Below are 27919 nucleotides of genomic sequence, written 5' to 3'. Positions count from 1 at the left end.
TGGCCAACTCCCCTGGGAAAAAAAGAAAGGAACTTCTCACTGATCGAGCCGGCAGGCCCGATAACTGTCACGCTAAGACACTATTTTCGAGTTTCATGATAAAACGGGACAAAGAGCGTCTCTTAGACCAATAATGGACGCGGACTTTTGTTTCTGAATAAGCGACGATTCCGTTTTCCAAGGGACAGTTGGGAGCCCCAAATCCACTGGTATGACGGGTTTATTACATTTGAGTCGAGCAAATGAACGTTTGTTCATTGGTCTTTTAGCGCTGTCAATGGCAGCCAAAGAGCTCACAAGGAAAATGTAAAAATGTACAGTCCTCTCTTAATATAATCCAGAGCAATGCAAATTTACGTTTGTGGTGACCTGTGGTAGTGCAAAAACAAATAACTGTTCATTGACGTCAACGGCAGCCAATGAGTTAAGGGCCCATCAAAGTCCATTCGAAACCTAAGTTACTTGTCTTTTCTTCTGACGTCAGACTGTTTGGAATATTTGTCTCAAGTTTGCGGCTGATTATTTGTGTGGACTTTTCTGTTTTGTGCTTGCATTTTTTTCCGAACGGCAGCGGCTCTACATAATGGCGATGGCACGCCTTTCATTTCTAATCTCCTTCAAGTAACATCTCTGTTTTGGCCCGGCGGACGAAAAGGCGGGCTTAGTGATCGGAAGAGCCAATGGCGCGCGTGCCCCTCGGGAGGCTGTCGATGCTATTGGCGTTGACTTGGGTGGGCGCGGCCTAGAAGCGGCAGGAGTCCAACATGGCGGCCGAGTAGAGCGCCAGCGCCTTCGGCTTCATTTGTACAAAGAGCGTCACGTTCCATTCTTCTTTCTTTTTATTTGCGCTCGTTATCTTTAGGTCATCGGACATGGACATGGACATGAAAAAGAGGGTCCATTTGGAGCTCAAGGACAGAAGTCCCGCCGAGGTGCGTAAGGTCGACGGCCCCCGTCGAACGTCGTGTCGTCGTCGTCGCTCTTTTTTCCACGTTGAGCACACTCGTGGAGCCGCATACGTTCTTTACTTCGCTGCCGTTCTTGTAGTTTGTCTTGTTTCGCCGCCGCCATTGTGGGAGCTTCGCCTTCGCGCCTTTGGTCTACGTCACATATTTGAATAGCGTCACCGGGCTTGTGTGTGGCGCGAAAATCACCGGAAGCGGCCTCGCTTTCTGGCTCGGTTACCACGGTGACCGCCTCTCCGCACTCTGTCCGCCACCACCTGCTCCCATCTCGAGTCGAGTCGAGTCGAATGTTTCCATGGCGACCGCTGAGCGCCGCACGCGCGCCTAGCCCAGCGCGCGTTAACAGTTGTGTCCTCCTCGTCGTAGGTGTGCGTATTGGCGTTGGACACGTGTCGTTCGGGCGACGGCGAGGTGGACGGCGTGACCGAGGAGTTTTCGGCTCTGGAGGTTCTGCGCATGGTCAACGTGGGCCTCAAGTCGCTAGCCAAATTGCCTTCCTTGCCCAAACTGCACAAGGTCGGTCCTCGGCCAGCTCGCTTCCCGTCGTCGCCCGCCGCCTCACACTGTGTCTTACAGCTGGACTTGAGCGACAACGCCATCTGCGGAGGTTTGGAGGCGCTGGCCCAAAAATGTCCCAACCTGACGCACCTTAACATTAGCGGGAACAAGACTGTGGACATGGCTGCCTTGGAGGCTCTGGTGAGTGCTGGCGGGCTGACGGGAAGCGGCCGTCGCTCGCTGACGCGGCCCCGCCCCTCTGTCCGTAGAAGCCCCTGAAGAAGCTCAAAACTTTGGAGGTGTTCGGTTGCGAGGCAGGCGTTCGGGACGACCACCGCGACGCCGTCTTCCGCCTCCTGCCGCAGATCACGTACCTGGACGGGTTCGATCGTCACGACGAAGAAGCGCCGGACTCGGACGACGGTGAGCCGCCGCCGAATGGGTGGCGGAACGGCCCGGGAGATAACGTTTTCTATGTCGCAGACGACGGCGCCGGCCCGCACGACGAAGACGATGACGGGAATGTCTCTGAGGAAGAGGAAGATGAGGTGGGCCTGTCGTACCTGATGAAGGAGGGCATCCAGGTGAGTTAGATCCGATGGGAATCGAGATGACTTTGTTTTGACTAACGGCGCGTCGGCATTCATTGGCTCGACTCCCCGGTGGTTATATAGCGCTACCTTTTCAGTGTCTGTCAATAATCCATTCAGATCTGAAAATACGCCACATAAAGGTGCTCCGTACGGACAGTGATGCTAGTCCTCAGCCACACGTTAGCATCGTGAACCGCCGGTCATTAGAAATAGTGGTATTGCACTCACTTTTCTCATTTTTATTTGCCACACATAGATAATACAAGTGTATGTTTGTTCACAGACAATATTCAAATATTATCTTGGCGAGTAAAAGGTCTTTCAAAGCCAAACACTTGGGGAAAGCTATTTCTAAATGGAAATGAATCCTTCTAGCACTATATAGTCAGAACACAAATTGCCATGGAATTCTCAACACTTTGGTTTTAAGACCACTTGATGGCGCCAAAAAGCAAATATGTCTCTTGGCGGTAAAAAAAAAAAAAGCAAAATAATGTAGTAAAACGTAACATTCTGTGACCATGATTTCTTCACTTAATTGTTTCACCATATGTTGTTTATGGTATTTAGTTTGTTGTGAATTTTAATTTCCTTTTAAAATGAGTGACATTTGATTGAATGATGTGCAGTAAGGTTCTTCATTCACTCGTGACGATAAATTTTTTGGGGCGAAATATGTCATACATCGCTACTTGAATGTAAAGTCATCGCGCGGCACGGTCGGACGCTGCTTAGCTACATTAGGCTATCTAAAATGACCGACTTTGGCGCACGCGTGTCCTCAGGACGAAGACGACGACGGCGATTACGTAGAGGAGGACGATGAAGAGGAAGAGGAGGAGGATGATGAAGATGGAGGTGAGTTTGAAAAAAATAAAATCAAAACAAGGTAGACATCGAAGGCTAATCACGTGACTGCTTTTCAGACGAGGAGGCGGTCCGAGGCGACAAGAGGAAGCGAGACGACGACGACGAAGACGACGAAGATGAAGACGACCAATAGCGGAAACTGCCGTCTTTGTAGATGGCGAGTGCGCTCGATTCTACTATGTAAATAATTTTCAGACAACTTCCGTTTGTTTTTTTCTGAATTGCTCTTTTCTGGTGTCTTTTTGTGATCACATGACCTGCGCGTTTTTCAATAAAAAAAATGCGGTGCCAGCGCCAAGAAATCTTTCCTTTTGACACGAGGCCATCGACGACCATCGCCTTTTTAAATGCTGACTTATTTTGGGAAGCAGAAGATTTGCCGCGTTACGGCAAAACCCATTTATTTCCAATGGTAAAAATATTTCGAAATGTACCTTGTCCTATTGGATTAGACATCCAAAAATTCAGGAAATCACAAAAGTTTAGTTTTTGCGAAAAATTCACCAAAAACATTTATTTTCAATGGCAAAAATGTTTCAAAGTGTATCTGATCCTAAATTTATTCATTGGTTACACAAAAAATGCGCACAAAAGTTGTATATCGTGTCATAGACTTCATAATATATTGACAGGGCGCGGAGCCTATCTCCATCAAGGCTGACCAAGAGGAAAGAGCTTTTTCTGTTGAAAATTCTTGTGAATAAATGCTTAAATCCCCGAATTCTTTATAGATATGGATGTAAATAAGTCTCGATTCTTTGTTAAAAGAGAAAAAAAAGGGGGGGGGCAGTTAGCATTTTTTTTATGTAAATATGTCAAAGAATGATGCTAGTCTGATAGCCAATGCGGCAGCTGCCATTTGTAAACGGAGCTTTTCCGGTGAAAATTCTTGAGAATAAATGCTTAAATCCCCAAATTCTTTGAGGATATGAACGTAAAACGGTCCAGATTCTTTGTTAAAAGTGCAAAAAAACAGGTCGTTATGCATTTATTTTACTTAAATATGTCGAAGAATGATGCTAATGCTGTCGCGGTTCATTTCTCCCATTGATTTTTTTTTTTTCCCCACAACGTTTCAAAATGCACGCATGGTACGAAAAATAGAATAATGACCTTGAATCCTCGAACAAGACAATCCTCCCTGTTTGTATTTGGTACAGCTTTTGTACTTTTTCAATACGGCGTGTTAAAATCCTGCATCCTTAAAGGCATAGCGCAGTGAAGGTCGAATCTGACCCGTCAATCATTATGAAGTCTATGACCGTATTTTCCGCACTATAAGGGGCACGTTCAATGAATGACCTTTTTTTCAAGGGTGCACCACGTTATAAGGCGTAGTAGTAGTGAGTTATGCATCCACTAGCTAGAGCTGTGCTAAAAGGACTGCCACGCCATGATTAACCAATAAGGCACATCGTATTATAAAGCGCACTGTTGGCTTTTAAGTGCGCCTTACAGTGCAGAAAATGTTGCCAAAAACGTACACCAAAATTGAAAAAAAACATGCCCATTTACTTCCAGAGGGGAAAGAAATGACCTAATATTAACATGAATTGAGCAAAAAATCTCCAGGAAAGTGACAATGTTTTTGAATCAAATTGCCAACCGGAAATGATCCAAAATGTACAGGAAGTGACTTGTAAGTACCCTAAATTGCAACAAGGAAGCGAGCTAAAATGAACTCTTTGACAACAATAAGATAAACTGGGAGGACAGACTTTCATTGTGTGAGCCTCTCCCAGTCCAAATGGATCAGATGTCTATCGCCGTGGGTAACAGCCAATGAGTCGGTGAGCCACGGGAGAGCAAAGCGTCGCTGGATTATCTCACTTTTTTCAACTCATGATTGCATTCATGAAAGTTTGCGCCGGACGCAAACACGTCGGTGGCCGAAAAAGCGGGTCGGCCCTCGTCAGGACGGGGAATTTTCTCCTTCTCGCTCCGTTTGACGGTGGAGTTCTCGGAATTGCTGGACCTCCCGCAGAACTCGGCGAGCCTGCTCCAGGACCTCCAGCGCCTCCTTCAGGAGGCCGGAGGCTTCCGCTCTCATTTCCTCCGCTGTCCGCGTTCCGCCGCCCGATTCCCGCGCGGCCGCCAGCAGTCGCTCCGTTCGCGCCGTCTCGACGCCGACGAGGCGTCGGAGGCGGCCGGCGGGCGAGGAGGCTTCGTCGGAGCGGCCGCAAATCTCGTCCATGGAGGCGCAGCGATTCTTCTGGGATTTCCCCTCTTCTTTTCCCAGGTCGGAAGCCGCGGCCGCCCCGTCGCGCGGGAGACTCCGCGACTTCCCGGAAGCTCGGGCGCTCCCGCCGAAGAGCGTGCCGTCAGAGGCGGAAGGAGGACGCTCCGAGGCCGGGAGGGTTTCTTCGAGCGCCGGGTATTCCTCCTGAATCAGATCCAAAGTCACGGTCCCGTCCGGCGAGGAAGCCTGGGAACGAGAAGGCGGGACAACTTCACACGACGGGAAGCGTTGTCCAAACTATTCCACCTAGGGCCACAGTGGCTGCCTGATTTCATCCCGACAAAACAAGACGACCAATCTAGTGTCTTACAAGTGTAATCAGTTGATGTTTTAGCAGAAACTTAAACTGTCTGTGCTCGATTGGTAGCAGGACCCACAGTGGCTCTTGAGGACCAGTTTGGACACCCCTGCCCGAGATAGCTTAGGACGGAGCGAGGGAACCGGACGGAGCGGGAAAGGGTGACGTACCACGGCCAGAAGGTGACCTCGACTGGGCGGGCGGCGGCCGTGACGGATCCGGGCTCGTCCTCGCGTCGGGTGATGCAACTGAGCCTCGTCCGTCGTCACCTGTAGCGCAATCCGACGAAGCGGGCTTACTTCCTCTTTCCGTGTCAGAAAGCGCCACCGCTGCGCCTTCCCCTTTCGCTCGCAGAGCGAGCGGATGTGGCTTCGGTGTGTCGCGTTCACACAAATTTAGCCTGATATTTAGTCTCCGACCCCATCGTTTGCCTACCGGCGGTACTCTACCGAAGCCACATTTTCGGTAAAAATGACATGACTATTGTCGCTCGGTCAGACAGGGCAGAACTCGCTAGTTACCGCTGACGTCAGTAGAAATTTGAAGCGGGTTAGGGTTGGGTTTAGGGTTAGGTTAGGTTAACTATCTTATTTCCCTTTAAAAAAATGAAAAAGATCTGACCCACGTCAAAGCATCTGCTACTTATTCAATGACTGCCGTTGACAGCAGTAAATGTCCAATTTACTCCAAATGGATCATGTCAACTAGCAAAAAAAACTCAGTGACGGATGACAGGACACTACACAATTAGAGATCTATCATTATCTCAATGGCAGCGTACAGTGGTATAAAAAGTATGAACCTTTTGGAATTTCTCCCATTTCTGCATAAAGTCACCATCAAATGTGATCTGTTCTTTCACACAGATGAAAAAAAATTACTAAAACCACCCAAACATTTATAGGTTTTCCTATTTTAATGAGGATATTATGCAAACAGTGACAGAACAGGGAAAAATAAGTACGTGAATCATCACATTTAATAGTTTGTGGGCCCCCCCTTTGGCAGCAATAACTTCAACTAGACCAGGGGTGGGCAAACTATTCCACAAAGGGCTGCAGTGGGTGCGGGCTTTTGTTGCAACCCATTAAGACGACACATTTTCACCAATCTGCTGTTTTACAAGTGCAATCAGTCGATTGCAGTCAGGTGATTCTCATTTCTGCTGAGACCTCATTGGTTATACTATCCGTGCTGGGTCAGTTGGAACAAAGACCAGGACCCACTGCGGCCCTCGAGGACCGGTTTGCCCACCCCTGAACTAGACGCTTCCTGTAGCTGCAAATCAGTCTGGCACATCAATCATGACTAACCTTGGCCCATTTTTCTCACAAAACTGCTGTAGTTCAGTCAGATTCCTGGGATGTCAGGCATGAATGGCTGTCTTTAGGTCATGCCACAGCATCTCAACGGGGTTCAAGTCTGGACTTTGACTCGGCCACTCCGGAACGTGTATTTTGTTCTTCTGAAGTTGATTTCCTTCAGTCTTTTGGAACAATGTCTTGTTGCCGCATCCATCCTCTTTTAGCTTCAACTGTCTGACAGACGGCCTCAGGTTTCCCTGCAAAACATTCTTTTAAATCCATTCTTCCATTATGATTGCAAGTTGTCCAGGCCCTGAGGCGGCAAAACAGCCCCAAATCATGATGCTCCCTCCACCATGCTTCACAGTGGGGACGAGGTGTTGATGTTGGTGAGCTGTTCCATTTTTCCTCCGCACATGACGTTGTGTGTTTCTCACAAACAATTCAACTTTGGTTTCATCAGGCCACAAAATATTTTGCCAAAACATCTGTGGAGTGTCCAAGTGCCTTTTTGCGAACATTAAACAAGCAACATTTTTTTCCCCCCAGACAGCAGTGGCCTTCTCCATGGAGTCCTCCCATGAACACCATTCTTGGCCATATAGTTGATGTGTGCACAGAGATATTGAACGGTGCCAGTGATTTCTGTAAGTCTTTAGCAGACACTCTAGGGTTCTTTTTTTACCTCTCTGAGTATTCTGCGCTGAACTCTTGGCGTCATCTTTGGTGGAAGGCCACTCCTTGGTAAAGAAGCGACAGTGTCAAACTCTCTCCATGTGTAGACAACTTCTCTGACTGTCGATTGATGACTTTTAGAGATGGTTTTGTATCCTTTCCCAGCTTTATACAAATCAACAATTCTTGATCGCAGGCCTTCAGACAGCTCTTTTGACCGAGCCATGATGCACATCAGACAATACTTCTCATCAAGACATTTCTTACCAGGTGTGTGTTTTATAGTGGGCAGGGCAGCTTTAAACCACTCATCGGTGATTGGGCACACACCTGACTTAAAATGTTTGGTAAAAATTGGTTTCAATTGTTCTTGAAGTCTCCTTAGGCAGAGGGTTCACTTACTTATTTCCCCCCCTTCTGTCATTGTTTGCATTCTATCCTCATTAAAATATGACAACCTATAAATGTTTGGGTGGTATTCATTAAAACAGACACTGTATTTTCACCTGTGTGATTTTGACAAAGATCGTTTGATTTTAGACAGAAATGTGAGAAATTCCAAAAAGGTTCAGATACTTTTTCATACCACTGTATGTCTCTGGCGGCCATCTTGGGTAGGGCGACTGGTGGTTTGAAAGTCAATTTCGAAGAGTACCTTTTGCGCAGCATCAGTGCGTTCCTTCTTAGTACGTCTTTGTATTGGTACCAATGCTAGAATTGGCACTAGATATACACGCTAAGTCCTCGTCGTCTAGCTCGAGCGTCATGGACGAGTCTGCAGTACCTGATCGAGGATTTTGTTCTTGGCTTTGGTGATGGCGCCGTTGAGTACGTTGATCCACGACTCTTTGTCCTCGGGACTCACTGCCAGGAACATGATGTTGACCACCTGAAATGTAGGGACACGTTGGCATCGCTAACGTGAACGTGAGGATAGCGCGCGTACCTTGTCGTGCGCGGATCGGCATTTTTGAAGCGTAAACTTGCTGTGATCCTTTTTGCTGCGACTTTTCTTTTTCGGGTTCTTGACATCGTCGCAGCTGTGGAAGTGGCTGAGGTCCAAAACCTCGCGAGCTCCGTGACCCTGCGGATCACAAACGGCCAAAGAGCTGGAGAGGCCAACTTTTCCCGAGCGGCTTTGTCGTCACGGGAACCACATCGGTTATTGAGCGCGTCCGAAAGGCTGGGGACGCTTTGCGAGCGACAATAACCGCTGTCGCGCGCAGGTTTAAGGAGCAAAGCGCCACATGCCCGGGTGTGGCCCCTGAGCCGAGCCTACCTCCTTCTCGCACAGCATCAGCTGTTGTTCTTTGAGGACGACGAAGCGGTTTCTCCAGATCTCCCGGAACAACCCTTTGCCGCAGAACCTTCGCAGCCAGCCCGCCTTGTCGCCTTTGTCGGCCCACTCCGGCTCCTGAAAAGCAAGGGACATTTTCTCCTGCTAAATGCTACTATTAGCTAGCGCTACAATTCAGAAGGAGGCCTCCGGAGTACGAAAGACGGCACGCTGCGGGTCGTCGGGCCGATCGCCCTTTGTCGACCGGCATTATTGTTTTGCGGTTTAAAAAGAAGAGTCGACAGAAGAAGGTTTTCCGGGTGACGGCGACGCCAACAAATAGCGGCCGTCGTTTATTTCCTGGCTTGTGTTAAGTATACCCATCGTGATCAACGGCTGTAAGCCATTTCCCCTTTTTCTTGACTCATTGCGAAACGGTAGATGATTCGTTTCCTGTTTTTTGTGGGCGCACAAAAAGACAAATCATTTTCTGTTTGTCTTGGCACGAAATGAAAAGGGTCCCAGTACCCGAGCGGCTCCTCAGATCCACATCTAGCAATCCCTCCAACTTCAGTGCCTTGATTGACATTGCATCCTAACAATCAACCGAGGTGCGGATGATCTGCCGATGCCGATACCACGTTTTTTAGAAAAAGTATACCATTCTTTTAAATACTCAATGACTGCATACATACTCACTTGAATGGAAAGTCACAGCTATCACGGCTTCATCGGACCCCGCCTAACTGATAGGCTGCCATTGACGGCGCTAGACGTCCGATCCGTTTGAAGTGGAAGGGCCGGCGGCCGACGGGTTGGTCATCTGCCACCCTCCCGCTTCAAATGGATCGGACATTCAGCGCCGTCCGTGGCAATTGGCAGCAGAGCAACGACGGGACGCCTCGCGATCGGATGCCTATCGTCGTCTCGGGTGACGAGCGCGACTCCCGGTGGCCATCTTTTGTAGGGCAACCGACAGCTGGGAGGGAGATTTTGAAGAATACGCGTGGTGCACATCAGGGCGTTATTTCTGAGCGGATATCGACCATGTCATTTCAGTGCCGATAGCCATATTAGTAACGGTAATGTGCAGCACTAATATTTACGATCAATTTTGGAGTGGCCGGACGACGGAAATGTCGTGTACGTGGTCCAGCGGTAGCATCTCCAAGACTACTTCACATGTTTTTTCTTTGAGCTCGCCAATGTTCTTGGATCCCTTCTCAATTTTCAACTCGGAAAGTTCCTGACGGGAGGCAGTTTTATTTTGAAAAGCGGAAGCTGCCTTTTCCAAATAACGGCTGCAAACGCATCCTTTCGGAGGCCTTTTCAACTTTTGGAGTGTCTTTTTCTCCTTCCTCTTTTTCTTATGTGCGCGTGCGGGCGTGAGCGTGCTTCCTCACCGTGCGCGCGTCGCATGTTCTGTTCTTCTTCATTGTAGATTTGGAGTTTGGTCGTGTCGTTCCGTCCGTCCGGGGTCGCCTTTTAGAACGCCTCCTCCATTTGGAGCGGACGGAGCCTCCGCCGAGCCACCGCCGGCCGCTGGCGTCTTGTGAGCGGACAGCAGCCGCGGCCGAGCTCGGTGTCCGGTTACTGTCACGGCCCTCCCTCCTCGCCTCCCCGCCTCTCCCCACCCCGGCGCTCATTCGTCTTCAATTTGCCTCCTCCACCGGCCCCCTGCTGGCTCCTCGGCAGCGCCCTCTGCTGGCCAGAGCCTATAAGAATTGTTCGAAAATCTTGCAACGTGGGGATGGATGCTTTGCCGTCTCTCGCCTGGGTCCCTTCCAAACAATTCTTTAAATCATCGGCTTCCACGGATGGCGCTTTGAATCAACGGCTCACTTTCTGTTGATTTCGGGTTACTCCTGTTACATTTTGAGGCAGTTTTTTGGGGGTAAAAAATAATGACCACCACATTGTTCGCAGGTCTGCATTGAAAATCAATCAAAATGGATTTTGTCATGTGGCATTTTTTTTTTTTGCCATGTGTCAAAATTGATTTTGCCATGTGGCATTTTTTTTTGCCATGTGTCAAAATGGATTTTGCCTTATGGCATTTTTTTTTTTTTTTTTTTTTTGCCATGTGGCATCTTTTTTGCAATGTGACAAAATGGACTTTTCCATGTGGATTTTTTTTTTGCCATGTGTCAAAATTGATTTTGCCATGTGGCAGTTTTTGCCATATGGCCAAATGGATTTTGCCATGTCGAATTTTTTTTGCCATGTGTCAAAATGGATTTTGCCATGTGGCTTTTTTTTTTTGCCATGTGTCAAAATGGATTTTGCCATGTGGCATTTTTTTTGCCATGTGTCAAAATGGATTTTGCCTTATGGCATTTTTTTTTTTTTTTTTTTTTGCCATGTGGCATCTTTTTTGCAATGTGACAAAATGGACTTTTCCATGTGGATTTTTTTTGCCATGTGTCAAACTTGATTTGGCCATGTGGCAGTTTTTGCCATATGGCCAAATGGATTTTGCCATGTCGAATTTTTTTTTGCTATGCGGCAAAATGGATTTTGCCGTGTGGCATTTTTTTGCCATGTGTCAAAATTGATTTTGCCATGTGGCATTTTTTTTGCAATGTGGCAAAATGGATTTTGCTCTATGGCATTTTTTGCCATGTGGCATGTTTTTCCCATGTGACAAAATGGATTTTGCCATGTTGCAAAATGGATTTTGCCATGTGGCATTTTTTTGCCACGTGGAAAAATTAATTTTGCCATGTGGCATTTTTCAAAATCTTATTTTGACACATGGCAAAAAAATGCCACACGGCAAAATCCATTTTGCCATATGGCAAATAGCACTTTTTGTTCTCGGCCCTGCTGGGATTTTGTGCATTTTTAATGTCTGAAGTATTTGAACTAAACCGGTGGGACAAGTTGCATTTTAAAAATGTGAAATAACCACAACCGTGAAGGTTAGAGGCCAATCCAAAGAGAGCCAGCCTACCTGGCGCCAATTTTTGGAACGTTTTAAAATGGTAAATGGAGAGTACTTATATAGCCCCTTTATCTACATTGTTACAATGCCCAAAGCTCTTCACATTAGCACACATTTACCCTTTCACGCACAGCAAATGGTGCTGCTGCTATGCAAGGCGCTGCCAACCCACTGGGGGCAAATTAGGGTTCAGTGCCTTGCCCGAGGGCATTTCGACAGTGGGCAGTCGTAGCTGGGAATCGAACCGCTGACCCTTCGGTCCCGGTCGGTTCTGTTGCCAAACGGTCAAAGCGTGTTATAAAGAGGACTGTGAAGCGGCATGCAACGTTAAAGAGTCTTTGGAGCTCGAATCTCGAATTGCTGTGTCCAGCGCGGTTACTCTGCTGCACTCTGTGAACTCTCGTTAACTCTTTAATGAGCCGGAACGCGCGCGGCTCTTTATAGTGTCTCTGTCACGTGACTGTGACGCAGCCGGTAACGCGCTCGGCCAAACAGACACACAAGTACGGTGGGTGAATTATGTCAAACAAAGGCGAAAATAAAAACACATTTGATGTGCTTTGCAACTCCAATGAAGGAACGCTCGTTCATCCTGTTCTAACAGCTTTATTTTGTGAATGAACTCTTGACGGGCGCTGATATCAATTAGGGACGGACTGCGAAACGTCGGCGGGCTTCCATCCTCCCTCAGCACTGGTCGTCGGGAATGCCGACCAGTCGGGCGCTCTCCGTCCACAGCCTGCGGGCCACCTGGTCGTCCCGCCCCTCCGGCGCCGCCTCCTTGACGGCGCAGTCGCTGAAACAGAAAAGGGAGAGCTCGAACGCGGCGGGCGAGCGAGGGACCGACGGACAAGCCCACCTGAAGTAGCTCCCCGATCGGTCCTCCAGTCCGGGCGTGACGGCGCAGTACAGGCTGGTCTGGCTGCCCTGCCGCGGCGTCTTCATCAGCAGCAAAGCCGGCAGCCTCAGCAGCGCCCCCGACAGAGGGAAGCGACCCTCCACGTGGCGGCCCAGCTCGGTCCGGATGACGCCGGGGTGCACGCAGAACGAACTCACTCCCGTACCTGAGGGGTCGGCGGCGGCGCGTCAGCTTCACGCCACGAGAGAGGACGCGAGAGAGCGCGAGGCCCGACCTCGGAGGCGGCGCGCCAGCTCTCGGCTAAAGAGCACGTTGGCTAGCTTGCTCTGCCGGTAGCTCTGCAGCGGGCTGTACGGACGAGAGGCGAAGAACAGGTCGGAAAAGTCGATGTGACCTGAACGCAAAAGACAGAAGCCGCTGAGAACGTGGCCGACCGAGGAGCCCGGTCGGTCGGTCGGTCGGTCGGTCGGGGCGGGCACCTCCGCGATGGGCCACGGACGACACGGTCACCACGCGGCTGGGGGCCGAGCTCTTCAGTTTGGGGAGCAGCAGGTTGGTCAGAAGAAAGTGAGACAGATGATTGACGGCGAACTGGGTCTCGAAGCCGTCCTCAGTCAGCCATTTGGGGCACATCATCACGCCTGCGACACAAGACGGGCCCTAGTTTGCTGGGGATTCGCCATTTTCACATTTGTATCGGTACCGATACGGCGCTAAAATGACGTCGCGGGTATAGTATCGGGGACGACGCGGAACTGACGCTCGTCCAGCGCTGTCATTGACGCACAAGAAGTAAAGTGGTGTCTGACTCAGCCATGATAGCAATGACTTTACAGTCAGGGGTGGCGTCTAAGTGTCCTCGAGCAAGACATTGAACCCCACATTGCTCCTGGTGCTGCATCACCAGTATAGGTGGATGGCGAGATAGTGTAAAGCGCTTTGAGTGCCTTGAAAGGTGGAAAAGCGCTATATATAAGCTATATAACACCATTTACCACGGTCATTTAGTTTGAAGAAAGTGCTATCAATACCGCATCGGCATTGGCCAATAACTAACGCACAAACTTGAAATTGATCATGTCTTAAGATTTTTTTTTTTCTCCATCTTTTTTTGAGTGTTAAAGACTAATGTGTAAGATTATTCCACTTACTTGAAGTAAGTACTTATTAAGCCCTGCATCTAAAAGTTGAATTGCTTTCAAATAAGATCTTTTCTTCAGTTAAGAACATTTCAAAGCTTTTTTTTTTAAGACGAAATATATTCATTTATTGCTTAAGATGAGCCTGTGAAGCTCATTTGAACCGAGCTATTTTTCTTATTTCAACAATCTGAGCGCAATGTACTTGAAGCACTGGCAGATCATTTCACTTATTTCTAGCAGATTTACACTGAAAACAAGGGAATTGAATGAGCGCAGCCAGGAATCAGGAGCCAAAAATAACACTACATTTGCAAGACGATCTGACGTGAGCGGTCGTGGAACTTTGACTTTGAGCTAAATCTTTGAAACTCCCCCATTTGTTGCGGCCAAATCAGGAGCGCCCGACAGGTCAAAACCCATTCATCGGTCACCGTTTCATCTTCGGTCATACCGGCGTTATTGATGAGGATGTCCAGCCTGTCCTCGGTGTCCAGGAAGTCTTTGGCGAACTGTCTGACCGAGTAGAGAGACGCCAGGTCCAAGTGGCGGGTCACCACGTTCCCGTTGCCCGTGGACGCCCGGATCTCCTCCGCCGCTCGCTCGGCCCTGGACAGGTCTCTGCACGCCATCACCACGCGGGCGCCTACAAAGCCCGGCGCCTGCTCGTCACTCATCTAGAAAGTCTCTTTCTGTCCCAAAATGAGGGGTATCCCAAATCCCATCACGTGATCACAAATCACCTCATTTTCGGATGGTCGGAATTGAATCAGAAAGATCAGATTTTAAACTCGGTTTACTTTTGAGTAAAAAAATACATCCGTTGACTCCAAATGAACAGGAAGATGGCTAAAATGTACAGGAAATGACTCAGGAATGCCCCAAAGCTAATGGAAAAGAAGATAACATCAACAGAAAGTGACCCAAAAATCAATGGGAAGTGACCCGTGACCTGAAAAGGCCATCAAATCTACAGGAAGTGACCCAAAATTGACAGGAAACAATCCAGTAATGTCCCAAAATCAACAGAAAGTGATCAATGAACTGGACGTAAGCTAAAATGACCCAAAATCAATGGAAAAGGACAGTCGACAATGGACACGTGATCCAAAATCAACATGGTTTTGAACTCATTTATGACGGACCCAATTGGTCGGATACCAAAAGTATTAAAACAGGAAGTATTAACGGCTCCGAGCGGTAGTATTAGTCAGCGTAAGCGGCTTTGCCGACCCTAGCCGCGACCTCTGACGCGGGCGGGCGCTCGCTCACCTCGCCGGGCCAACTCTCTGCAGGTCTCCTTGCCGATGCCCGTGTTGGCGCCCGTCACCAGCGCCGTCTTGCCGTCCTGCCGCCGGTCGCTCCGGCAAACGCCGCCGGCGATCCACTTGCGCAAGGCCGCCACGCCTGCCGACACGCACGCGTCGGTGAGAAGAGGAGTCCGAACAAAGACAAAAAGTCAACCGGCTCTCACAGATGATCAGGAGCGCTCCCAGCACGGCGCCGCCCCGGAGCAGCGCGCCCCCGCGACCCTCCTCCGGCGACCCGGCGCCGGGCCACGGCAGAACCAGGAAAGCGGCCCCGGCGGCCATGGTGTCAGGACGCGGCTTCTCCGCTCCGAAGACCGGCGGTAAATTCCGCGCGAAGTGGGGGGCGGGGCCGGATTAAATCAGATTAGGATTAAAAAACACGCGAGCGCGCTCCACTGCCATTTTCCCGTCAAAGAGGACGGCTCGCTAACCCTAAACCGATTTGATGGACAATATTGAAAGGGATCGCCGCGCGGTCGACCAGATCGTCGTCTGCCGGTGACAAAGTACTGTGCCTGAATAAAAACCCTCCCACATCTTGCCCATATTTATGCAGTGTCATTTTCGCCGCACATCCGTAACACAAAGTACGCATTCATAAATCTTTATTTGTAAATAGGACTTTCCTCCTGTGTATCCAACTTGAAATGTGCGGCGCTGCGATTTGACTTTTTGCCAGGAGAGTTCACGTTTACCCATGTATTAAACCTATTTGGTTGGGAAAGCTTCATTTGGCCATCGCACATCCGACAAACGCCATCTTCCGTCTTCATTTAGCAGTAGCGCACGTATTCGTCGTCCATTCTCACTCCTGACTGTCAAACCGAGCACTTTCGTGACCTTCCGCTCATGATAATGTAATGTCATCGACAGGACGTTGGCGTGTGGCATCACAGCACAGGCTTGGTTTTACTATGAAAAATGTCTTTTCCTTTCTGAATTTTATTTCGGCGCAGTGGCAAGGGCGGAGCTTAAGTGTGTGCCCCACCTAGGCCCGGTTCATAGTCATAAAGGGGATGTAGTCAGGCGAGGGGAGAGTCAAAAGGAAAAGTAAGATGATAATATATCTCTGCCAACCCCCCCGCCAACCCTTGTCATGTGGAGGTGGGGACAACAACAAATTTTCCAATGGCACCCTCCCACACACACACCGTACGATCATCTTGGGGGGCCCGCGAACAATTATCCATCCATCCATCCATCCATCCATCCATCATTTACCACTTAGTTCGGGGTCAGGTCGCGGAGGCAGCAGCTTTAGCAGGGAAGCCCAGACTTCCCTCTCCCCAGCCACTTCAACCAGCGGGATCCCAAGGCGTTTACAGGACAGCCAAGAGATATATGGTCTCTCCAGCGTGTCCTGGGTCGTCCCCGGGGCCTCCCGCCGGTGGGACATGCCCGGAACACCTCTTCACTCGGCTGCCAACCGCTCCAGTCAGAGTTGGAGGTCACGGCTCGAAGAAGCCAACAGCACCACACCATCTGCAAAAAGCAGAAATGGAATGCTGAGGCCACCAAACCTGACCCCCTCAACGCTTCGGCTTCTAAAAACTCTGTCTATAAAAATTTTGAACAGAATCTGTGACAAAGGGACCTCACTGGGAACGAATTCGACTTACTGCTGGCAACACGGACCAAACTCTGACACAAACAGCCCTTACCAAGGGGCTCGGTACCCCGTACTACCGGAGCACTCTCCACAGGACTCCCCGAGGCACACGGTTGAACGTCTTCTCCAAATCTACAAAACACATGTAGACTTGTTGGGCGAACTCCCATGCACCCTCGAGGACCCTGCCGAGGGCGTAGAGCCGGTCCACTGTTCCACGGCCGGGACGAAAACCACGCTGCTCCTCCTGAATCCGAGATCCGACGGACCCTCCTCTCCAGCACCTCTGAATAGACTTTACTGGGGAGGCTGAGGAGTGTGATCCCTCTATAATTGAAACACACCCCTTTGATCCCACTTCTTAAAAAGGGGGACCACCACCCCGGTCTGCCAATCCAGAGGCACTGTCCCTGATGTCCACGGGATGCTTTAGAGACGTGTCAGCCACGACAGCCCCACAACATCCAGAGCCTTCAGGAACTCCGGGCAGATCTCATCCACCCTGGGGCCTTGCCACCGAGGAGCTTTCCGACCACCTCAGTGACCTCGACCCCGGAGATAGAGCCCACCTTGGAGTCCCCAGGCTCTGCTCCCTCATGTTGGTGGAATTGAGGAGGTCTTCGAAGTATTCTCCCCACCGACTCACGATGACCCGAGTCGAGGTCAGCAGTACCCCATCTCCGCTATAGACAGTGTTCATGGTTCACTGCTTTCCTCTCCTCAGGCGTCGGTTGGTGGACCAGAATTTCCTCAAAGCCCAACCGGAAGTCGTTTTCAATGGCCTCGCTGAACTCCTCCCATGTCCGAGTTTTATCCTCAGTGACCGCCGAAGCTGCATTCCGTTTGGCCGGCCGGTACCTGTCAGCTGTTTCCAGAATCCCACAGGCCAAAAAGGCCCGGCAGGCCTCCTTCTTCAGCTTGAGAGCATCCCTTACCGCTGGCGTAGCGGTAAGGGATGTCGGTTTGGCAGGTTCGGGGATTGCCACCGCGACCGGCATTGACCGCCTTACGGCCGCAGCTCCGATCGGCCGCCTCAAAAATGGAGGTGCGGAACGTGGCCCACACGGACTCAATGTCCTCCGCCTCCCCCGGGACAAGTTCTGCCAGAGGTAGGTGTTAAAGCTCTTTCTGAAAGGGGATTCTGCCAGACGTTCCCAGCAGACCCTCACAATATGTTTGGGTCTGCCAGGCCTGGCCAGCATTTTACCCCGCTATCGGAGCCTACGCACCACCAGGTGGTGATCAGTTGACAGCTCCGCCCCTCTTCACCAGCATGTCCAAAACATATGGCAGCAAATCCAATGACACGACTACAAAGTTGATCATCGAACTGCGGCATCTAGCAAACTCCCCAGCCCCCGTCAGACGGTCCACTTGGTGGGCCCGTTTACACTCATTTGACCAGGGGCCTGTTCACATTTGCTCCACCACTGCGTAGTTGTGCCACCATTTTATTTTCTGTATTTTTCTTGACGTGATGATAAAAAATGTTTTACAACACGGGTGTCAAACGTTACACCGGAAGCGGCCCGCTAGGGGGGTCTAATCCGGCCCCCCGGCGTGGTCCCCGCCTAAGACCTGTCTCTCGAAATAAGGAACAATCCCAAATTGAGAATTCAATGTTGCATTCTGTATTGAACTAATACGCAATATAAATGAATAGATATATTTCTGTGCATTTTAGGAATTTTGGGATGCCCCTTTTTTTCACTGCCTGTACAGCTTTGGACGCGAGGGGGCGTCCCATATTTCTGAAAGGTGGCAACCCTTTTTAATCCCGCCTGACATGCAGAAGCTTTTAATGTGATTGAGTGTGTACACTACAGCGCTCTGCTCACTTTCCAGTTCGCAGTCCCATTCGTTCATTTACATAACCCTAACCCGCCCACCCCCACAGTCAAAATGGCGTCGTCAATACCAGCCAATGAGTTAACAAGGAAGTGACCCAAAACCAACAGGAATTGACTAATGAACAGGAAGCAGCCCCACAAACCAACAGGAAATTGTCCAAAATTGACAGGAAGTAACGATCATAAAATGACAAGTGACGTAAAAACTCATTTGGCCCAAAATAAACGGGTCCAGCTCTAATTGCCACGAATGTGGCCTGCAAAGCAAACTGAGTTGACATAAGAAAATTCAGTCTTAAGACATAAAACAGTAATCGAAAATAATATTTGCAGTACAACATGTAAGCAGACCAGTTGCTTCAAGGAGAAGAAAAGAAAAATTCAAAATATTGCTGACAGTCCTGCTGTCAGGAAGTGACGTTGCCGATCGTCTACCAATCTGCGGCACGAAGGCTCAACTCAAGCGGAAGTCCCTCCCACCAGTTTCCGTTTCGTCGCCGACCCGAAACGCACTCCACGCCCGCTCGCCCGTTGCAAACTCGGACTGCGGCGACTTTCGTCGCTTCCTTCTGCTTTGCGTGTGCGGGCTCGCCTCCCTCGCCTTCACGTGGAGGTAAGGAAACTCGGCTCGGTTCGGTTCGGTTCGGTTCGGCCCGCTAGGCTCGGTGCGCCGGAGGAACGCCGTCGTCCACTCCGACGCGACGCACCGCAGCTGGCCGAGTGTGAACCAGGCGGCGAACCGAACTGAACCGAATGGACTCGGCGTCTTACGGAGCCTCTTTGATCTTTCCGCGCACTTGGCGGGCGCCTTTTGAGCCGTCGCGAATTTACGCCGAAGAAGAAAGTCGAGCGGCGTGCCGGTGTGGCGCCCCCGGCAGCCGCCGCCACGCATTGCACGCCGGGAAAAAAAATAAACATTGCCACGATACTGTCATTTTGAACTCATACCTGTCAAACCGAGGCCGTTGACAATCTTACAAATAGTGACGTATGCGCTTACAAAATGGTGAGTAATCTTACGTTTTATATAGCGTGCAATATGAAACAAAACAAAAAAAACTCCATTTTTTTATAATGATATGAATATTTTGGTAAACGAAATTAAAAAGGCCAATTGATAAAATGAACTAAATTTTTGAGTCCGGGAACATTTCTTTTGCTAATTCTCAGAAGTGATCAGATGTAGTTGCAGGCAACAAATTGGCAGAATAAAATCTCCTCTTTCGTCACAGCATCGGATGAGTGCGTGGTTTTGTTTTGCGGTAAAAATTGTTCATTGATAGGCTTGTAGCTTTTCATTCGGCACACTGCATCTGTATGACCTTTTGTCTTGAAGTGCTTGTAGAATCCTGATGCCGAAACCTTTAATGTTCAATCCGAACAGCATGCAAAATAGATACTGTGGTCCTTTAGAAGACACTTTTATCCATCTAGCGTATTCACCAGTTTGTGTCTCCCATTCTGGTAGATGGCGTCCGTGGCAACAGTCTTTCCTTTCTCACGAGCCGGTTCATCCATATTTTGATCACGTTTGTATCAACTTTGTCGACCGCGAGTCACGAAATGGTGGCTGAAGCGCAAGTGCAGTCATGTGATCGGAAGAAGCGGACGCTAAGCTCAACGAGCGATTCTCGGGAGAAAAGTGCAACAGACTAATTCGGTGCATTGTCTCGTTGCCGAAACGGTGACATAATCAGAATGGAGAAAAAGAACGCACGAAATGCACGAAACACGTACAGATTTTGAACGTACGGCGTACACGTTAAAAAATCGGTGCTCACTTGTACAAGTTACGTCGAAACCGTACAAATTGATAAGTATGTGAACCCGATATCGATACTCCCCCCCCCAATACTCGATACCATTTTCAATTCTAAATAAAAAAAAAAACAACAACATTATTTTCATTAACACTTTCAGTGCCATTGACGGCAATAGCCGTCCAATCATGTGGCTTTTAAGAAAGAAACTCTTTAAATGAGCCAGTAGACGTCCAAACCATTTGAAGTGCGAGACTGCTTGGCAGGAAATTAAAAGCTAGATACTGTCGATGTTTACCCTGACTTGAATCTATCTTCAAAACCGTTTTAAAACTTTCACATGTCCAAAGTAGACAGAAGGGAAATGATGGAATAACGGGAGCAATTTTAACAACAGTTGATTCACAAAATGAAATGAATGTAGTTTCAAGCTGCTGATACTGAATGGGGACTTGAGTATTTTATTTACTGTTTTAAAATGTTAACTTGATACTGAAATAGTCGTTTATTTAAACCTGAGAGGCTTTTTATACAATTTTTGTAACTAATGCACAAAACATTAAAAGCATCTAATAGCTTGGGAAGTTTGTGGGATTTTCCACTGACAGTTTACAATATTATTTGCACGTTTTACTGACTGACTATGCCATTTCTGTTTGTTATTTAGAATGTTTTGTGTTTGTCACTGAATAAACAGGTCAGTTTCTTGTTACCAACCATTGTGTGTTATTCAAATTCACCTAATTCAGCTGGCTAGTTGTTATCAAGATCACTAAAACCCTTTTCAACATGAGTCTGACAACTAAGTAAGGAGGCTAAATAACTTTAAACTTTAATACACGCTCAGATAGGCCGGTATCGGCCAGTATCGGTATCGGATCGGAAGTGCAAAAACCTGGATCGGGAGATCCCTAGTTCCTGTAACCGGCAAAGGTGGCTGATTGCGACAAGTTGTTTTTTTAATAAAGAAATATTGACCTCTGGCGAATCTGCCTTAAGTGTTTAAATACAGATAAACATATTTGTATAATTTGCTTTATTTCTATAAGGAATATCTCTTGTAACAAACAACTCATGCAAAGTAAGTACAAATCAGATACAGTGGTACCTCTACATACGAAGTTAATTGGTTCCAGGATCTTGTTTGTAAGTTGAAATGGTGGTATGTCGAGCAGGATTTTCCCAAATACATTATAATTCCATTAATTGGTTGCACAGGCCAAAAACCTAAACTAAATCCTTAATAAATATTGCAAATGGCATTTACACATATTGAAACAAGTACATTATAAATGAAAATCGGAATAATATAATAATAATCATTCCTGTAATAATGTAACGAATCGGGTTCTAATTCTGTGGCGGATGTTTTTTGCTGTACCTGAACGCACCGCGGGGCTGACGTGCCAGAGACGGAGAGCTTGACAGTTTCACTTTCAATGTTTTCTTGAGAACACCGTCAATTTCGGCAGACAGTTGGCTTTTTGTGTTGAATAAGTTGCGAAATAAATGATAAAAACGTGGCAAAGCTGGCCATTTCTTAGGCGACGTTACCACAATAATAATGGTCAGCTTAACTTATAAAGACTAGCGAACGGAGGTCGGAGGAGGACCGTCGAGATTGTGGACGCCGTGTTGTCGAGCCGGTTCGCGGATGTGCTAACCAGGCTCATATTTTTCTATCATTTCCATCATCATTTCAATGGTAAGCCTCACCTTTTTTCAACACGTGTACTAACATTCATGGAACCCGTGTTGATTTCTCTCACAAGCAAATCCGCCGTGCCAGAAAACAAACTGCGACGCCGTCATAATCGTCGTGTTTCGAGCGGCTCGTCGGATGTAGAAACAGACGGCCAGTCAAATTTTACGTCGGATGTCGAAAAGATGGCGTGTCGAAGCCATCGTATGTCGAGGTACCACTGTAGTGTTGCAGGTAGTGGTGTTGATTAAATGTAGTAACATACAGATAAATATCATTTCTGTTTTCCCCTTGACGGTCTGCTTTTCAACGCGCAGCACCATTTGCTGAGTAACGTCAGATAGAAGCGTCTCGTGAAGTCACCCCCCACCCCCCGCCCCATTGAAGCTTTTCCTGGACACATTATATCATGGATTTACAATAGTTTGAAAACATTTTGGTAACAAATGGTGGACTTGGGGCACGTGATAGACTCATTTTCATGACTATATCCCTATAGCTTCATGATAAGCCTGTGCTTTTTGTAGCAACATGGACACCCAGCTGTTTATGGAGTGTGAGGAGGAAGAACTGGAACCCTGGCAACAGGTGGACGACGGCGTCGACGAAGACGACGACGATGACGACGAGCTGGGTAACGAGCGCTGCCTCTTTGTTACGCTCTCTGACGGGGAGCAAAACTTAAGCTTTTCGTTGACCGCAGCCTCCTCCGAGGCGACGTCGGCGACTCGTCCTCGCGCCGGCCACCCGCGGTCTAAAGTTCCGCCCCTCAACCCGACGCAGACCAGCGGAGGGGCGCGCCTCTTCTTTACCGATCAGGTGCGCCGAAGCGTACGCGCCGGGCTTTGACGTTTCGGTCGGCGGGTGCCATTTGCTAAAAAAGCTCCTCTTTCAGGCATTCCCGGCAGCCGCGCCCGGACCGTCTCCGTCGGTCGACCCGCCGCGGAAGCTCGGTAGGTGTTGCCGCTCGAGTCGGGTTAGAGCGATGTCCCGCTTGACCGCCGTTTCCCCTTCCGCAGCGCCGGCACAGCGCCACGCCGCGGGCGTATCATTGCCCAAGGGCGGCGCCCTTCCGGGAGTTCCCGCCGTGCTGAACCGCCACGCCGGCAGGGGGCGCCCAGGTCAGTGGACGCGCCCGCCTTTCCGACCCTCGGCACGCCCGAAGTTAGCGTTTTGCTAGCGAGCCGGGCGTGAGCCTCGTGTCGCTAGCGTCGGTATCGATGCGGCACTAAAATGTCATGCCGTCGGTATCGCGGTATTGGGTTCTGACTACCCTACTCAAGATGGCCGGCAGCGATGTACGCCGCTGTAAAAAAGTTGTTCAAACCAGTGGTTTCTATTCATCATTGGACCGTGAATTTCAATCACCGGCAGACGTCTGATCCATTTAAAGTGGCTGCAAATGAATGTTCGTCCGTTCACTCTCACGCTTCAAATGGATTGGACGTCAAGGGTTGCCAGTGGCAGCCAATGAGTAAATAGCAGATTTTCAAATGATCTTCGGTTGTGAAAGTGATGACTCGGTTTGAATGTCAATGCATTGACTTGGATGCGTACGTTGCCCCGACCAACATGGCTTTTGTGCTTCTGCCATCAATTGAAACGAGTTTATCAGAAGAACTCGTCCATGTGGAGCGAGAGGGCCGTGTTGTTCCAGTTCCTTTTGAAATGAGAGTTGTATTGTAGTTGAAAAAGTAACTCGTGACTTTACTAGTTATGAAAGTAACAATTACCTTGAGTTACTTAAAAAAAGAAAAAAAAGACTGATTTAAAAAGCTTTTTTTGTTCTGTCTCTTTCAGTAAGAGAAAAGACAACATCCTCTTCACACTGAAATGTAATGAAACATTACAGTGGTATGGAAAAAGTATCTGAACCTTTTGGAATTTCTCACATTTCTGCATATAATCACCATCAAATGTGAGCTGATCTTTGTCAAAATGGCACAGATGAAAAAACAGTGTCTGCTTTAACTAAAACCACCCAGACATTTATAGGTTTTTGTATTTTAATTAGGATAGCGCATGCAAGCAATGACAGAAGGGGGGGGGGGGGGGTAAGTAAGTAAACCTTCACATTTAAGATTTTGTTGTTTAATATATTTTGTTTCTGCTGTAGTTCAGATTCCTGGGATGAATTGCTGTCTTTAGGTCATGCCACAGCATCTCAATGGGGTTCAAGTATGGACTTTGACTTGGCCACTCCATAACGTGTATTTTGTTGTTCTGAAACCGTTCTGAAGTTGATTTACTTCTATGTTTTGGATCATTGTCTTGTTGTGAAATCCATCCTCTTTTTAGCTTCAACTGTCTGACAGACGGCCTCAGGTTTTCCTGCCAAACTTTTGAATGGATTCTTCCATTAATGATTGCAAGTTGTCCAGGCCCCGAGGAAGCAAAACAACCCCAAATCATGAGGCTCCCTCCACCATGCTTCACGGTGGGGATGAAATGTTGATGTTGGAGAGCAGTTCCATTTTCTCTCCACTTATGACGTTGTGTGATACTCCCAAACAATTTAACTTTGGTTTCATCAGTCAACAAAATATTTTGCCAAAACCTCTGTGGAGTGTTCAAGCGCCTTTTTGCGAACATTAAATGAGCAACAATGTTTTTTTTTTTTTTTTTTTTTTTTTTTTTTTTTTAAGACAGCAGTGGCTTCCTCTGTGGAGTCCTCCCATGATACCATTCTTGGCCATATAGTTGATGTGTGCACAGAGATTTTGAACTGTGCCAGTGATTTCTCAAAGTCAGTAGCAGACACTGTAGGATTTTTTTTTTTAATCTCTCTGAGTATTCTGCGCTGAACTCTTGGCGTCATCTTTGGTGGACGGCCCCTCTGTGGGAGAGAAGCAACAGTCCCAAACTCTATTTATGGACAACTTTAGAATGATGAACATCCAGACTTTTAGAGTTTTGTTTTAATCCTTTCCCAGCTATATACAAATCTACAATTCTTGATCGCAGGTCTTCAGACAGCTCTTTTGACCGAGCCATGATGCACATCAGACAATGCTTCTCATCAAGACATTTCTTACCAGGTGTGTGTTTTATAGTGAACCACTCATCATTGATTGGGCACCCACCTGACTTCAATTGTTTGGTAAAAATTGGTTTCAATTGCACTTTAAAGAGCATACGACACGAGAAAAAAAGTCTTAAATGGCATTATTATGTGAATTAGAATCATATTTTGAGACGATTCGACTATATACAACAATTTAGCAAAGCACAGATGACGAGAAATTAGCCTTTTAATCTGCCAGTTAGCCACGCCTACCATGATAGGGCTTTAGCGTCCCCAACAGGTGGATGACGTCAGCGGTAGACTGGTCTCATCGATTTTACTATTCAGCCCATTGAGGGGGAATTATTCAGAACGAAGAAAACGCGACGAAGAAAGCCGCAAAATGTCATTGTTTCTGTCTCTTTACTTCAATATTTTTACAGGATATTCTTTTTATCCAAGTATTTTTCCCCAAGAGCTATAAAAATGGCTTGAGAAGGACCAGTCAGCCCGTCGAGGGGGAACTATTCACAACGAGGAAAACGCGACGAAGAGGGCTGCAAAATGTCATTGTTTCTGTCTCTTTACTTCAATATTTTTACAGGATATTCTTTTTATCCAAGTATTTTCCCCAATTGCTAAATAAATGGCATGGTCATGACAAATAACAGTCTTGTGCTAAATGGAAGATGAAATCATAAAAATGCATTTATTCAGGACGACATGGCAAAATGACTCCATAATGGTCAAAACTGTCGACTTCACCTTTACTGTCGCACCTCCCGAACGATATTTTATGACACCTAAATCGGACATATGTCATTTCCCTTCCCCGGCTTCGGAGAATGTAAGCAAACCAGAAGGCGTGACAGCTAGCCGACATGCTAACCCGAACCGAGTGATGTTTCAAAGTCTTCGAAACGGAAAATCACACATAACTAGCCTGGATTATTTGACATGACGACCCGGTTGTCTATTGTCGTCGCGGATCGGCAAACCGCCCGGCGGAGAGCAATTTACAGTTCGTTCCCCGGAGGAGGGTGGCTGCAGTTGTTGTGCAGCTAACGTGCTAATGTGCATGAGGAGAGCTTTTTACATGCCTATCAATGATCAAACGTAAGTAGTCCTTCATTTAAAGGAAGTTTGTAGTGTTTACTTTGTAATCGCTGTATTGGTATTTGACATAATACAAAACAAGATGTTTACTCACTTCCTTGTAAGTCCAATGGTCCCACAGTAAATATCCACGATGAATGGGAACCTTTTGAAACTCCAAAAAGGCGCATACGCCTCTCCCTCATACAGAATGATTTTTCTGCAGCCGTTTGGCTGGCGTGATGCGAAAAATAAACGTATTAATCCGCAAAATCAGCTGAATCCTTCGTCCCCATACACAACAGTACGCTGTATAGTGAAGAGGACGTCTTCTACCGTACACGTCACAGCGCCCTCCTCCTCAATGCGAGACCGAAGCCGGAAGTCACTCATTTTCCTGGCGCGGGATTCAAAAAACTAAATAAATATAGCGATCGCCTCCACACACATCCAAGCGGTCCATATCATTCAGGAGCATAAAATACCGCGTGTATTATGAAATAAACATGCTTTTTCGTGTCACAGGCACTTTAAGTCTCCTTAGGCAGAGGGTTCACTTCCTTATTTTTCCCCCTTAGGTCATTGTTTGCATGCTATCCTCATTACAATAGGAAAACCTGTAAATGTTTGGGTGGTTTAGTTAAAGCAGACAGTTTTTTTTTCATCTGTGTGATTTTGACAAAGGTCAGATCACATTTGATGGTGATTTTTATGCTGAAATGTGAGAAATTCCAAAAGGTTCAGATACTTTTTGGTACCACTGTAAATGTATTGCAATTTTGACTGGCATCTTTATAAGCTTGTCTTCAAAACAAAAGTTGTTTTCCAACATGATAAAATAATATAAGTCAACTGAAAACGGTCAACAAGAGGCTGGCGCTTCTGCCCATTTAGCCGTCATTTTACGAAAAACGGATCGCTCGACTCAAGATGACGATTTAGAGACAGGGCGACGAGGCTCAACCGTTGAGAAGATGGGCAGAATACAAAAATGAGGTGAACGTTGAATGTACGGCAGATAAGGAAGACTTCGGAGAAATTTCTTCGTCGTCGGCGGCGGCGGCCGAGGAGAGCGACCGAGATGAAGAAATGGACCCCTCGTTCGGTCCCGATGACATCTCCGTCGATGAGCGGTAAGTCACATAGTTTCAGATGACCTTTTAGATCAGCGCTGAAGTGTTTAGCTAACTTGAGAGACCTGAATACTTGAATTTTCCAATACAAATTTATTAGGTGACTTTTTTCCACTGACTGTTTGCATTGCTGTAGAGAGCCAGAGCATTGAAACGTTAGCGCCACATTGGAAATAATATCCCAAACCGTCCGAAATGTTCATTATCTTCTTTCCGAATGCAGAGACGAGGATAGCGGACCCTCCGCAGGCTCGAGGACAAGTCCAACCTGGTCTCGGCCGGGGGGCCGGAGAACCGCAGAGGACGCCGACGCGGCCCCGCCGGCGAGCGTCTTTGCGCCGCGGAGGCCGCCGGGAGCCCAGTTGGACCGTGAGGCGGCCTACTCGGCGCTGGACCTCTTTCAGCTGTACTTCTCGCCGGCCACGCTGCGCACGCTGTGCGCAAACATCAACAAGCGGGCGGCGCGCCGCAGACCGACGGGCGAGAAGCGCAACTGGACCGACGCGGACGCGGAGGAGCTCCGCAAGTTCACGGGGCTCCTCCTCTTCACTTCTCTGGTATCGGTGCCGAGCCTCGGAGACTACTGGAAACGGGACGCCGTCACGTCGCTGTCCTTTCCGGCCGCCGTCATGTCGAGGGAGCGTTTCGTGGCGCTCTTCTCCAACCTCTGCCCGAGCGACCCGGAAGAGGACCGAAAAAACCGGGGGAAGAAAGGAACGCCGTCGTACGACGCCTTATTCAAGATGAAGCCCTTCATGGACGACGTCCTGGCCGCCTGCCAGGCTCACTATCATCC

The 27919-nt window shown here is 48.2% G+C and overlaps 4 protein-coding genes across 6 annotated transcripts in view; 2 read left to right on the top strand and 2 right to left on the bottom strand.

Annotated features, from left to right (window-relative positions):
* The first annotated feature begins 730 nt into the window (after window positions 1–730).
* Window positions 731–3651, top strand: LOC130914304 (acidic leucine-rich nuclear phosphoprotein 32 family member E-like). 2 transcript variants are annotated; one of them, XM_057833369.1, is made up of 7 exons: window positions 731–932; window positions 1332–1481; window positions 1542–1664; window positions 1733–1886; window positions 1947–2047; window positions 2842–2914; window positions 2983–3629. In XM_057833369.1, exons 1-7 carry the CDS (start codon window positions 873–875, stop codon window positions 3057–3059), a joined length of 738 nt encoding a protein of 245 aa, XP_057689352.1. In that variant the 5' UTR covers window positions 731–872; the 3' UTR covers window positions 3060–3629. The 2 variants fall into 2 exon arrangements, with proteins under 2 accessions (XP_057689352.1, XP_057689351.1); XM_057833368.1 differs by having other exon boundaries at window positions 1733–2047; window positions 2983–3651.
* On the bottom strand, window positions 2304–10336 carry plekho1b (pleckstrin homology domain containing, family O member 1b). 2 transcript variants are annotated; one of them, XM_057833367.1, is made up of 6 exons: window positions 10122–10336; window positions 8722–8856; window positions 8389–8526; window positions 8227–8331; window positions 5634–5732; window positions 2306–5351 (listed from the first exon to the last, which is right to left on the bottom strand). In XM_057833367.1, exons 1-6 carry the CDS (start codon window positions 10152–10154, stop codon window positions 4839–4841), a joined length of 1023 nt encoding a protein of 340 aa, XP_057689350.1. In that variant the 5' UTR covers window positions 10155–10336; the 3' UTR covers window positions 2306–4838. The 2 variants fall into 2 exon arrangements, with proteins under 2 accessions (XP_057689349.1, XP_057689350.1); XM_057833366.1 differs by lacking the exon at window positions 5634–5732 and having other exon boundaries at window positions 2304–5351.
* A 1912-nt stretch (window positions 10337–12248) lies between these two features.
* On the bottom strand, window positions 12249–17671 carry si:dkey-23o4.6 (retinol dehydrogenase 13). Its single transcript, XM_057833883.1, has 7 exons — window positions 15135–17671; window positions 14933–15067; window positions 14115–14306; window positions 13001–13162; window positions 12796–12915; window positions 12522–12726; window positions 12249–12458 (listed from the first exon to the last, which is right to left on the bottom strand). The coding sequence occupies exons 1-7, from the start codon at window positions 15250–15252 to the stop codon at window positions 12350–12352; spliced, it is 1041 nt and encodes a 346-aa protein (XP_057689866.1). The 5' UTR covers window positions 15253–17671; the 3' UTR covers window positions 12249–12349.
* A 1217-nt stretch (window positions 17672–18888) lies between these two features.
* pogzb (pogo transposable element derived with ZNF domain b) overlaps window positions 18889–27919 on the top strand; it is a 31316-nt gene continuing 22285 nt past the window's right edge. The window contains exons 1-5 of the mRNA XM_057833875.1: window positions 18889–19042; window positions 22419–22525; window positions 22595–22710; window positions 22787–22844; window positions 22911–23012. Of these exons, the coding sequence (XP_057689858.1) occupies window positions 22423–22525; window positions 22595–22710; window positions 22787–22844; window positions 22911–23012 (379 nt within the window). The 5' untranslated portion in view covers window positions 18889–19042; window positions 22419–22422. The remainder of the gene's footprint in view (window positions 19043–22418; window positions 22526–22594; window positions 22711–22786; window positions 22845–22910; window positions 23013–27919) is intronic.

The sequence above is a fragment of the Corythoichthys intestinalis genome, chromosome 4, assembly GCF_030265065.1.
Source record: "Corythoichthys intestinalis isolate RoL2023-P3 chromosome 4, ASM3026506v1, whole genome shotgun sequence".
NCBI classification, from domain to species: domain Eukaryota; kingdom Metazoa; phylum Chordata; class Actinopteri; order Syngnathiformes; family Syngnathidae; genus Corythoichthys; species Corythoichthys intestinalis.
The sequence above is the reverse complement of the archived record's forward strand: the minus strand, read 5'-3'. Positions and strand labels throughout refer to the sequence as shown.

Bases quoted from the DNA above. Each gene is read 5' to 3' on its own strand.
- LOC130914304 (XM_057833368.1), top strand. From the start codon at position 873: ATGGACATGGACATGAAAAAGAGGGTCCATTTGGAGCTCAAGGACAGA. The intron at 933-1,331 runs GTGCGTAAGGTC...TCCTCGTCGTAG, and splicing joins AGGACAGAAGTCCCGCCGAG to GTGTGCGTATTGGCGTTGGA. The intron at 2,915-2,982 runs GTGAGTTTGAAA...ACTGCTTTTCAG, and splicing joins GGAGGATGATGAAGATGGAG to ACGAGGAGGCGGTCCGAGGC.
- plekho1b (XM_057833367.1), bottom strand. From the start codon at position 10,154: ATGAAGAAGAACAGAACATGCGACGCGCGCACG. The intron at 8,527-8,721 runs GTAGGCTCGGCT...TGTGATCCGCAG, and splicing joins TGATGCTGTGCGAGAAGGAG to GGTCACGGAGCTCGCGAGGT. The intron at 8,332-8,388 runs GTACGCGCGCTA...CCTACATTTCAG, and splicing joins GCCGATCCGCGCACGACAAG to GTGGTCAACATCATGTTCCT.
- si:dkey-23o4.6 (XM_057833883.1), bottom strand. From the start codon at position 15,252: ATGGCCGCCGGGGCCGCTTTCCTGGTTCTGCCGTGGCCCGGCGCCGGG. The intron at 14,307-14,932 runs GTGAGCGAGCGC...CGGGCTTTGTAG, and splicing joins CAGAGAGTTGGCCCGGCGAG to GCGCCCGCGTGGTGATGGCG. The intron at 12,459-12,521 runs GTGGGCTTGTCC...TTTCTGTTTCAG, and splicing joins CGATCGGGGAGCTACTTCAG to CGACTGCGCCGTCAAGGAGG.